The following is a 12,932-nucleotide window of genomic DNA, read 5'->3' as shown; positions in this document are numbered from 1 at the left end:
CATAGTCGATGGGATTCTCGACTATAATCTCGATGGGATTCCAGGCTAGATTACTGGAGTGGGTAGCCTTTCCCTTCTCCAGGGGATCTTCCCAACCCAGGGATCGAACCCAGGGTCTCCTGCATTGGAGGTGGACTCTTTACCAGCTGAGCTACCAGGGAAGCCCAAGAATACTGGAGTGGGGAGCCTATCCCTTCTCCAGCGGATCTTCCTGGCCCAGGAATCGAACCGAAGTCTCCCCCGCATTGCAGGTGGATTCTTTTACCAACTGAGTGATGAGGAAGCCTCAGATGTACCTGAATGGGTGTGTTTAACACAGTCAGGAAATGCGTGTGTGTGCTTAGTCACTCAATCGTGTCTGACTCTTTGTGACCCCATGGACTGTAGCCTGCCAGTCTCCTCTGTTCATGGAATTCCCCAGGCAAGAAACACTGAAGTAGGTTGCCAGGGGCTCTTCCTAGCCCAGCGACAGAACCCAGGTCTCCTGCGTTGGCAAGATTCTTTACCACTTGTGCCCCCTAAACTTCTTTATATTCATAAGAAATATATAGTAAGAATTCTCCTTCCCAAACTGCCCTCCCTCTAGTCAGTTCTCAGCTCCACAAGTTCCTCCTGCTCTTACTTTCTCAGGCATCCTTAAAGGGGCTCTTCAATGCTCATATGAGCAAAAAAAAAATCTGCACGATTTTTCCTCCTACTTATTTACATAGATGGTAACATACTCCCTTCTTGGCTGTTTTCATTCAACAAAACATCTTGGAGTGATTCAGCTTCCCAGGTGACTCAGTGGTAAAAAAAAAAAAAAAATCTGCCTGTGCTTGCAGGAGACGCAGGAGATGCAGGTTTGATTCCCGGGCCAGGAAGATCCCCTGGAGGAGGAAATGGCAACCCACTCCAGTATTCTTGCCTGGAGAATCCCATGGACAGAGGAGCCTGGCAGGCTACAGTCCATGGAGGTCTCAAAGAGTTGGATATAATTTAGTGACTAAACAACAGCAACAACACAAATAGCTTCCTCATTCTGTTTCATAGGTGCATAGTATTCCATTGTTTACCTATATTATGTTATTAAAATGCAATTCATATCCCACAAAATTCACCCACTTAAAGTCCACGGTTCAATGAATTTTAGTATGTTTATAGATTTTCACAAATATCACTACAATCAATTATAAAACACTTTTATCATCCCAAAAGCTTTATATCCCTTAGTTATCATGCCCCAGTCCCCTACATCAACCCAAGACAACCACTAATCTACTTTCTTCCTTTATAGATTTGCCTGTTCTTAACATTTCATATGCACAGATTCACATAACTTGTCCTTTGTTTTCCTTCACTTAGCATAGTGCTTTCAAGGTTCGTTGATGTTGTAGCATGTATCAGTTCTTCGTTCCTTTTTATTGCCAAATAATATTCCATGGTACAGATAGATCAAATTTTATTTTCCTGTTCACTAGTTGGACATTTGGATAGTTTTTAGCTATTTTGAATCATGTTGCAGTGCATGTTCATATGCAAGTTTTTTTGTCTGGATGTACATTTATGTTTATCCTGAATATACACCTAGAAGTGGAATTGCTGGGTTCTATGGCTTATTTCTAAACTGACTTATCTAGTCCCTTATTGATGAAAATGTGATCAAGTTACATCTTAAAAACCAGCGAGCCTCATGAGTTAGGCAGATCAGGGCCACATTAGTGAAGATTCAGGAATAGTGAACCTGCCCGTCTTCTGACCTTTCCTCCCAGTGTTCCCATTTCTCCCAGACACTTCTCCTCTTTTCCAGTTTAATTAACTTTAATTCCAATGTGGTCCGTGACTCAGGGGTGTGGGAAAGAGCAGCCCCATTCCTCATGGCCTAGCTTACGAGTTCATCACCCACTGATCCCCAAGGGGACCCAGGGCCCTCAGCTCTGTCTTCCTGCACAGACTCCTTCCTGTCTGGGTTTCTGCATCAGGACAGTTCAAGAGGAAGCTGGTGACTACCTCTAGCCCTTGACAACGGGTCTCTGTCACACCTGACCATGAGCACACCTGCCACAGGTGCAGAACAGGGAATTTCAGGAACCATCCAGGCTCTAAGCCAGCCTCGGAGAGCTTCCTGCCCCCGCCGCCCCAGATGGGACCTGCAGGAGCCGCCGTGTCCTTGGTACTAGCGTGTGTTTAAACACTTCTTGTGCTTTGGATCTTCTCAACAAGCCAACAGCAGGAGGTGCTTTTTATTCTGTGCCAACAGAAGACAGGTCAACTTTTGATCCTCTGATTCATTGAATGAGAGAAAATGAGTCCAGTTTCTCTCTACTAAACTTCTATTAGGTGCTGCCCTAAGAGTCTTCGGATATCAAGTTACTCTCTGCTCTTGAAACCTCAGTGTTGACTTTGGAAAGACTGTGATCCTTTGCAAAAAGAAGTTGCCCTCTTTCCATGGCAGATGTTTAAACTCGCCTCGCTAAGGGTCAAGAAAAACACTGCTTCATGGAATGTGAGTATTCTGCTCTGACACAAGGATGAGGAGTTGTAGAATTTCTTACATGTTTCACATTATTGATTTAGATGTTCAAAACAACACAGATAAAAAGCTTGGTCTCTTCTACAGGATATAGAAGATACCATCTAACTTATTCTTCTATATTTTTTTAAAAAGGTAAAGAACAATGTACTGTCCTAATTAAAATAGTGAAAATCTTTCATGTGACAAATGGACTGGTTTTCAAATAATTTTATGCTCTGTTGTTCTTGGCTTTATTTGATATATATTTGAACATAGCACATCATTCTGCAACAATTCACAGAAAGGTCTATGAGTTTATCCATGTATTCCAAGTTTAAGCAAGTTCTCTTACCCTAATTAAAGTTTATGATGTTCTTGTTGGGTTGATTTGTTTTTAATAATGATGGGAACATTTTTCTCTTCCTTATTTAAGTTCTCAAACTATGTTATCAACAGCGGTAGGAAAATTCCTGATCACTGTACTGTTTCTTATGACTGACCAATTTTATATAATGAAATCTGTTAATTTGGACTTTGTCACATGTGGTTTGCACAGTTATTTTTAAATGGTTTCTCCCTTAATCTCAAAGTAATAAGATCACTCATTCAACAGTTAATTATAATAAAAAAAGAATACTGGTCTCCTTGAGCTTTGCGTTAGCAAAGTGAATTAGCAAGCAGATACGAAATAGAAGACACTTAATGCAGCACCTTTGGGCTGCTCAATAGGTGATAGGATTTATCCTACATGTCTGGACATGTCTATATGCACGTAGAGCAAGAAATGAGAATGTGAACCTAGAAAACTCAGCTGGAAAATGTCTCACAGGATTAGGTGCTACTTCTCTGACTTTTTATCACTGCGTTTTCACCAGCTCTCCTAGTAGAGAAAACAGTTTGAGGTAAACAGCAATTAAGATCTTAATCTTCTGGTCTTAGAAGGGCACACAGCGTCTTTACCCAGGGGCACTTCACCAAGGAGGCCAGAAAAGTGCCCACTTGTACTCTTCCATTTTTAAATTAATTTCTTTTTGAAAATAAATACACATGGTACAAAATGTACAAAAGGACATCGGTGAAATGTACACCTCCTTCCCCCAGTTCTCTTCCCCATGGGCAACCCTAGATACCAATTCCTTCTGTATTCTCCCAGAGGTATTGTAAATACGCTCAAAAGTTTCAAGCAAATAACACACCCCACTTTATATATAGGATCTTTCTCATCTGTAAAGATTTAGCACCAAGCAAGCTCTTTGTTAGTATTTCTGGCTGCATTGTATCCTGCTGCATGGAATTTCCAAAATGGATTAAACCATCTCCCAGCTGAGTCTGTTCAGGCTGCTCTTAAACGTTAGGCATCATAAGAGTGCTACAAGGACTAATCGTAAATATACATTGTTTTGGACTTGTTCTGGCATATTTTTAGGGTAAATTCTACAGGTAGAATCACCGGGTCAAAGGTAAGTGTGTTACTAACGTCAATAGATCTTGTCAATGTGCCCTCCGTATTGGTTGTGTAAATTTACACCCTCACCAGTCATTAGCAAAAGCCCGACAGGCCTGCGGACATACCTAGACTGTCTCCTGAGACACCATGAGTTTGCAGACCTGACAAATAACAAAATATTACCTTGCTGGAGTTTTAATTTGCATTTCTCCTATTATGAGTGTTACTGAGAAGTTTTTCTTATGTTCAAGGTCCATTTCTTTTCCTGAACTAATTGTCCATATCCTTTGCATAGTTTTGTACTGAGGTTTTATACTTTTTCTTATAGAACTGAAGCTTATTAAGAAGTTCACTGGCATAAATATCTATTTTTTTTCTAGTTTGTCATTTGTCTTTCGTATGCCATCACTTAAACTTTTTTTGTGTAGTTGGATTTAACATTTTCTTTCTTCTTTTTTTCCACCTCTGACTTTTTGTGTTATGCTTAGAAAGGGATATCCCACTCTGAGATGATAAGCATAGTGCTAAGTTGTGTCTGACTCTTCCGATCCCATGAACTGTAGCCCACCAGGCTCTTCTGTCCATGGAATTCTCCAGGCAAGAATACTGGAATGGGCTGCCATCTTCTTCTCCAGGGGGACTTCCATACCTAGGAATTGAACCCAAGTCTCCCACACTGTGGGCAGATGCTTTACCAACTGAGCTACACAGGAAGCCCCCAAGAGATGATAAGGGGGGAAAAAACTACCATGTTATTTTCTAGTATTTTAAATAGTTTTTAATATTAAAACCTTTAAATTATTTTTAATATTAAAATATTTCATTTATCTGGACTGTTTTGGGTGAGAGAGATGAGATGAGAGATGTAGATTCGTTATTATCTTGTTTTAACGCTACTTATTGAAAATTCCATCTTTTCTCTCCTGATCACAATGCCCCTTTATCTACCAAATTCCAACTCCTGCTCTAGTGATGTTTTACTCTGTTTGGTCTGCCAGTCTATGTATCTTGTCATACTGTTTTAGTTATTGTAGTTTTACAGGGAAGACTTTTCAGGGAAAAGTTGCAGCTGGTTTGGAAGAGCCCCTCATGCCATTTGCAAAGCCCAGTAAGCCCCAGCTGGACTCTGGGCAAATAAAGCACTTGTTCATTCAAAAAAATAGTAAACTTATTTTTCTGGCTGGCTAGTTTTAAATTTCTTGCTAGACTAATTTCCACTCATTTCAACTCTTCCTTTCAGAGGTCTCCTAATTAGTCTTGACAGTTGCTTTTTCAGTATGCGTAGCTTGTTTATTTCACAAAGAAATCCTATTTATGTTTTTATTGCAATCATGTTAATTTGTATAGATTATCTCAGAGAAAATGGATATCATTATGATGTTGTGTCTCCTTTTCAAGAACTTGATGTTCTGAACTCTAAACAATAATACAGATCAGCCTATTTGCAGGGCAGGAATAGAGATACAGATGTAGAGAATTGACCTGTGGACACACTGGAGGAAGGAGAGGGTGGGGAGAACTGGGAGATTAGGATTGACATATATATACACTACTATGTGTAAAATAGTAAATACAGTAAAATAGCGCTGCAGTCTATGGGGTCACAGAGTCAGACAAGACTGAGCCACTGAACTGAACTGAACTGAGAAGATGCTGTTTGGCACAGGGAGCTCAGCTCAGCCTCTGTGATGACCTAAGAGATGGGCTGGCGGGGGTGGGAGGAAGGGTCAAGAGGAAGGGGATGTGTGTATGCATACAGCTGATTCGCTTCATTGTGCAGCAGAAATGCACACAATGTTGTAAAGCAATGATGCTCCAATTAAAAAAAAATTTTTTTAATATATTGACATGTATGTTGTTAGGATTCTACCTATTGAGCAGAAAAAGCCTCTTTCAGCAGTCCCATTTCCCCACTGATGTGAACACACTGCCACTGGCTTGGCCAGGCAGCCTTCAGCCCAGAATGTGGGTCTCACGCGGACGTCTCTGTTTCTTAGGGGATTGGGCAGCCCCCAACCAGACCCAAGCCGGCCCCGTCCTGGGGCACCTGCTAGGGGGCCACACGGAGGGAAGAAACAGCAGCAACTCCACCAGGGCCCTGAAGCTTCCGGATGGGACCAGCGCCGCTTGGTATATCCTCACCATCTTTGGCATCTACGGGGTGATTTTCCTCTTCCAATTGGCCAGCAACATACTCAGAAAGAATGAAAAGTCTTTGGAAGACATTTATTACTCAAACCTGACATTTGAACTTGAAAAGAAAGGGCTCCAGAGCAAGGCAGCCAGATGCTCTTCACTGACCATTAGCAACAGAGCTATCCTGCAGCCCAACAAGGCCAGCCTGGAGACAAAGGGTGGGAACAGCAGCCCCTACACTGAAATCCAAGAGATCCCTTGAAAGTCGAGGCAAGGAGGCCTCCGCAGCTGAGGCTCAAACTTCTTGCTTGAGGGAGCAGCTTTGGGCTTACTTGGAACCTTGAGAGATGAGTCCAGCCCTTGAGTGGGGCTGAAAGAGCATCACTGAGCCACAGGTGCAGGGGGTTGGTGCCCAAAAGCCAGCATCCTGTTTCCTGCTCAGACTTCCTGATGCTCTGAGATGAGCAGGGGTAGCAGCTTTTAGCCCTACTCACCCTTCACTGGAAAACTTTATGCTCCAGGCAAGGTCATGGGACATCCAGTGTTCTCAGAGGAATCTGGTAGGCTCCTGGGGCATGTGTGAAGGTAGCCTCTTGTCATGGAAAAAAGGCTGAATTTGGAGCCAAATGCCTTGGATGAAATTCAGCTTCTAGAGGGTCACATGAACTTTGGCTGGTGGCTCACGCAGAACATGTGAGGGTTGGGATGTATGGTCTCAGAGGGCCATCATCCTGAAGACTCTGTTGAAAATATAGAACCAGAATAGTCAATATCAACATCCTAATTTTCAGAAGTTCTTCATTTTCATTGAGAGTGCAGGGTCCATTCAAAAAAATGTCCTGGTTTTGGAGTCAGAAGAATCAGACTCTACTCTGAATTAGACTCTTGACCACTTTGATGTCCTTGTACACACCACTCACCTCTCCCAACCTTAGTTTCCTTACAGATAACGAGGATAAAGATGCCAGTTTTCTGCCAACCTTGCAAAACAGATGAGAGCTAATGAAATCATGTATATCAATGTATTTTGAAAAGTAAAATAAATATGCAAATATAAACCTCATTGTGATAGTGGCGATGATGGTGGCTGATGTTAAATTATGGTGATGGTAGTATTGGTGGTGAATGGTGGTAGTTGATGGCTGGTGTTAATGATAGTGGGGTTGGTGGTGGTTGATGGCCAGTGTTGATTGTGGTTTTGGTGGTTGATAGTTGAGTTGATGATGGTGATGGTGTTGGTAATTGGTGTTGGTTGATTGCATTGGTGGTGGTTGATGGTCAATGTTGATGTGGTCTTGGTTGTTGATGTTGATGATGGTGATCATGGGGGTGTTGATGGTGTTGGTGTTGGTGGTTGGTGTTGTTGATGGTATTGGTGGTGGTTGATAGTCAGTGTTGATGGTGGTCTTGGTGGTTGATGTTGATGATGGTGGTGGCAGCGGTGGTTGTTGATGGTGCTGTTGGTGGGGGTTGGTGCTGTTGTTGATGGTGGTGGTAGTGGTGATGCTACTGTGGTCCAGGAAATGATCAGCCTGCTAATAATAGCTATAAGTAATGGCTGCATTACCTGATTCTAGAGGAGAACCCATCTGCACCAAAGTTGATGACGTGTGCTCTGAATCAAGTCCATGAAATTAAAGTTGTACACATAGACAAAATAATCACTTTTAGTTTTCATTACTGTAGATATCATATGATTCATTCAAATGTTTCACAAATATCTGTTACTTATATTCTTGTCTCTGCTTCAAAAAGAAATAAGATCTTGCCTACATGACTGATTCATTTAGAGATTGCGATTAGCTGAATTTCTACAAGTGGCTTTCAGTAGGCAAAGAGAAAAAGTATATTTTGTACCTAACTCTGTGAAGTTTATCTGGTTTGGCTTTTGGAGGGGTCCCCTGAACAACAAATAAAAAAAATTTTCCCCTGTCTATGCACAGTGGTCTATAATCAACCACATGATTTCATAAAGGTTAAATTAAATGCCATGCTTTTTTTGAAAGGATGAAATAGACTTCCAACTATTTTTCTTTTTTTTCATATTTTCCACATGATCATCTGACAGGCTCTCCAACAAAAAAGTGTTGGTTTGTTTACATAGTTGGGCTGGGCATCATGCAGGTCTGAGACTCTTATGGGGCAGCATAAAACAGTAGACACGAAGACACAAACATGTCATCCACGGTGAACAGGAACACGTATGTGCTCAGTCGTCTCCATCTTGTCTGACTCTGTGTGACACCATGGACTGTAGCCCACCAGGCTCCTCTGTCTATGGGATCCTCCAAGTCAAGAATACTGGAGTGGGCTGCCATGTCCTCCTCCAGGGGATCGTCCCGACCCAGGGGTCAGATTCGTGGCATCTCCTGTGTCTTCTGTATCTCAGGTAGATTCTTTACCACTGAGCCACCCAGGAAGCTCGAATAGGAATGCAGAATGCACTAAAATGGGAGCATAAGGTCAGAACTGCAGTGAATTTGAAGATAAAATACATACTCTGTCTTGTTGGTTGCCTCCTTCTAATGGATCCTCCTCTTCCTCAATCCAACACCTCCTTAATTTGCGTTTGGGAATGCATATGGCTCTAAGAAAGATGAAACTACTCCCAGTTCAAGGACCTGATCCAATTAGTGCATCTCATCTCCAGCCTCACTAATAGGGACCAAGCTGGACCCATGACCTAAGTAAGCCCACCCCATCAGAATGATGGGAAGGACTTCCATGGGGAATTTTGGAACACTGAAGCCCTCTCTTGTGCTGGATGGTGTTAAATCCAGAGCTGAGTTTGAAATTGCTGGAGCCATCTGTCACCATGGGCAAGGCCAGTGTGAGGGCAAAAGTCAACATAAAGTGGAGATATGAGAAAATTACAGAAAATTTACAGAAAATCACAGAAAATCCTAATCAGACTGTGCCCAAAGCCTTCATTTCCCCCTGGGTTGTTTTAGTTAATGAGCCAATAAATTTCTTTTATTAAGTCCTTTAGAGATAGGATTCCTGTTCTACTCAACCAAAAATATCCTTAATGATACCACTGGAGAAATAATCTCCTGAAGGAAGTGGACCTTGGAGTGGAATTAGATAAAAGCAATGTGATGTGGTAAAGTGGGATCACATCTTTCACCAAAAATTTTTATGTTTATACGATTTTGTGTTTATGGGGAAAATACACTATGCTTATGTCAGCTCACTAGTTACTTGCAAGTTCTTATAACTTGACCTCTCAAAGGGCATTCAGTGAGATTTCATTCCATTTAATCCCCATCTCCAACTCTTGTCATGGAAGCTCCTGAGAGGGCCTGTCATGTTAGACGTGAGGTCAGGACTGGCTCCAAGGGTATTTCCTAAGGAGCAAAACTGTTGTCTTCCTGTTGACACCCAGACACAAGTACATGAGATCCAAGGACATCTTCCCTGGCCACTTAGCTCCTGCCTGATCCAACTTCATCACTCTCTAGGGAGCTGGTCTGAGTGTTTGCCAGGGAGATGTGTTCTTGGATGGGAATTGTGTAGGCTCCATTTTAAGCTGGTCTGGTGGGCAAGAACCTCAAGTATTAAGGATATTTTGTGCCCAGTCCCTTAAATCTAAACTGTTCAGGCTCATAGCAATTAATCACTTTCTGTGCAAAGCCTATGTATTTGAACCAGGAGGGAAGGGATCAGCACCATAGCCTGTGTTCAAGTAGTGAGTGGCAAGGAGATATGCATGTTTCACCAACGTTGGTGGAGATGGGAGAACAGCAAACTGAGTCCCAACATGCTAGACACCTTTGCTTTCATTGTCCTATGGTAAATTTCCCCCAAGATTAGCAAATCAGGTCAGATGAATGTCTTCCTGTGAAATGGAAATTATTTAAAACTGATGTAGAATGAATCTGGTTCACTGTCTCCAGGAATGGCTTCCTCTTGGATTTGTGGCTTATGGTCCCAGTGAAGTGAAAGAGTCCTGTCTGACTCTTTGTGACCCCATGGACTGTAGCCCTCTAGGCTCCTCTGTCCATGGAATTCTCCAGGCAAGAATACTGGAGTGGGTAGCCATGCCCTTCTCCAGGGGATCTTCCCAAACCAGAGATTGAACCTGGGCCTCCAGCCCTGCATGCAGATTCTTTATAGTCTGAGCCAGGGAAGCCCTGAATGGTTTGTACTAAATCAAATCGAGGTTACCAGAGCTTTCCTGGTTGATTGGAACACATTGATTCTTTTTTTTTTTCCCACTGTGTCTTGTGGGATGTGGGATCTAGTTCCCCAATCAGGGGTTAAACCTGTGCCCCCTGCATTGGAAGTGCAGGATCTTAACCACTGGATCACCAGGAAGTCCAGAACACACCTGTTCTAAATAAAAGTCAAATCAGCTGTGCTGCATTATGACTTACCTGGTGTGACATAATTATCACAAGATTTAAGTATTTAAAAAAAATAATGCAGAGGGGAAACATTTGTTAATGGTCACCTGACTTTTCATATAATGGCAGGTGGCTCTGATTCTCAGAAATGATTCTGATTGTCTGGACCTCAACCAGAGCGGAAATGTCAACTCGCCCTTCAATTAAAGTTAGAGTTCTTCTCTTGGCGAAATTGAAACCAATTTTAGCTCACGCATGAAAAAAAAGGCGGGGGGCGGATCTGTGAGAAGGCAGCTGAACGAGCTCACAAAATCAAAAGGGCAGCAGCCTACCCAGGCCTCGGGGAGAAGAGAGGTCAGCCCAAGGCCCTCATTCAGTGGCCCCAGCTGAAGCGCCTTCTCTCCAAGGCCCTCCCAGGAGACGGCGAGCTCCCACGCTGTCTCTCTGTGCCTCTGCTCACGTTTCAAATGTTAGAGGAGAGCGTTGCATGGGATTAGGTATACCAGCTGTCTGCCCCTTGGAGCAAGGAGGACCCAGGGGGTGCAGGGCTCTGACTGGCTGAGGTTGGGTCGTGTGCTCACTCACAGGCCCTGCAGGGGCACTACGTCTGTGAAGAAAATGCCAGTAAACAGAGCCATTGCTCAAAAATCACCCTCTGATACTCTATTGACCCCAAAGGCAGACTTGTTTGCTCCTCCAGAGCTGCCATAGCACCTGGTAAATACTTGGGTGGGTCAAAGAGAAAATTTTATGCAACGGAATTTCTCCAAGGAGGGAACTGTGTTTGTTTACCAAGTATTTGGTACAGGAAATGAGACCTCAGAGCCTCCTGAGTATGGGTGGGACTATTCTACAGGAGACAAAGAGTAGAATTCGCTTCTCAAGAGAGTTGGGAGGAGGAAAAGATGGCAGAGAGATTTAGGGATCTTCCTGGATGGCAGGACGGACTGAGAAAATGTCTCCAGTGATTGGCCCACCATCACGCCCACCAGGCCTGATCTACAATGATAGGAAACTCATGAGACAAATGCTTGAAGTGAGTGGTCTGGGAGACCGTGAAGGGACTTGGTGATGGGTTGAGTCTGAGGCAAGCAGAATTGAGGCATCAGGCAGACATGGATGCTGGGGACAGAAGCACTTTAATTCCAGTTTAGCTTTAGCTGAAACATTAAGAAGTAGCAAATGGACTTGTGGACACAGAGGCGTAAGGGGAGGGTGGCGCAAATTGAGAGAGTAGCATAGGCATATATATTATGTATATGCTACCATGCGAGAAGTAGATCGTTAGCCTGCAGCAGCTCTAGAGCACAGGGAGCCCGGCTCACTGCTCTGTGATGACATAGAGGGGTGGGATGCGGGGTGGGGGAGGGAGGCGTATGAGGGAGAGGCTATGTGCATGTATGTATAGCTGATTCATATTGTTGTACAGCAGAAATTAACACAACATCGTAAAGCAATTAGCCTCCAATTAAAAATAGTAGGATTTTTTTTTCACTAAAAAAAAAGAAGAAACAAAAGTCATGGGGAAGCTGGTGTCAAATTTAACCAAATCCCTGTAGAGTGGGTGCAGGGAAGCAAGAGGGTGGAATGAGTGCCTTCGGGGGTTGGGGGGGGGGACCTGAAAACTCAGTCCATTTTTAGAACATGTATCATGTAAGACTTCAAATATCGGTCCCCAGTCTGTGTCCCTTAGTGGCCCATGAAAACATGACTTTAAGAACAAGGACAGCATCTTATGAATTTTGACATCACCCGCTCCTTGCAGAACACACAAGAAATATTTGCTGAATGAGTGAATGCTTCACACGAGTGTGTCAGATTAGTTATTTACAATGAGTGCTATTCCCTTTGGGACACTAGATACAATTTTTTTCTAGGCACTTTATTTTGGTGGAAATGTCCAGTCCTCAAAATATAATGAGCATGGAATTTCTACAAGGAGGTTAGTTGTCCTTTAAGAACTGTGTTCAAGAAGCAAAAGGAGTTGGGTTATTATTGTTTATAATATCTATGTTGATAAAGTACACTTATCTTTCCAATCTCATTTTAGTCCTTAGAACAACTATGGGAGGTGGGTTATCCTCCTGGTCTTGGCCCTGATGGCATCCTTTCCACCCATACTCCAAACTCATCGGTCTGTCTTCAAACCAGCTCAGACATCCTTTCCTTCAGAAAGCCTTCTCCCTTTGCCCAGTATCATACTGATCTGCTACCAAAAAAAAAAAAAAAAATAGCAATACTTATTTAAAAATAGCAGCTAAAATAAAAGGACCTGGTATATACCAGGCAATCATGTTCTACATGTATTATTTCATTTTCCTTGTTACCCATCCTCTGCATCCCAGGTCCTATGAGCTCTATGTTAACACCCAAAAATGAAGCTGGAGATAAACCACACAGTCATTTGAACACAGGCAGTTTCTATAAAAAATGATTAAATGATGATAAGGAAGAAACTATAAAAATGCAGAGAGAACACTAAAGTATATCTTAAAGGTGAGGGAGAGTG

At 42.8% G+C, this 12,932-nt stretch overlaps 1 protein-coding gene across 1 annotated transcript; it reads left to right on the top strand.

Annotated features, from left to right (window-relative positions):
* The first annotated feature begins 2,027 nt into the window (after positions 1 to 2,027).
* Positions 2,028 to 8,013, top strand: SMIM34 (small integral membrane protein 34). The gene is made up of 2 exons (XM_020892665.2): positions 2,028 to 2,485; positions 5,939 to 8,013. Exons 1-2 carry the CDS (start codon positions 2,479 to 2,481, stop codon positions 6,337 to 6,339), a joined length of 408 nt encoding a protein of 135 aa, XP_020748324.2. The 5' UTR covers positions 2,028 to 2,478; the 3' UTR covers positions 6,340 to 8,013.
* The last annotated feature ends 4,919 nt before the right edge of the window (positions 8,014 to 12,932 follow it).

This window comes from Odocoileus virginianus, chromosome 25 (genome assembly GCF_023699985.2).
Source record: "Odocoileus virginianus isolate 20LAN1187 ecotype Illinois chromosome 25, Ovbor_1.2, whole genome shotgun sequence".
In the NCBI taxonomy this organism is placed as follows: domain Eukaryota; kingdom Metazoa; phylum Chordata; class Mammalia; order Artiodactyla; family Cervidae; genus Odocoileus; species Odocoileus virginianus.
The sequence above is the reverse complement of the archived record's forward strand: the minus strand, read 5'-3'. Positions and strand labels throughout refer to the sequence as shown.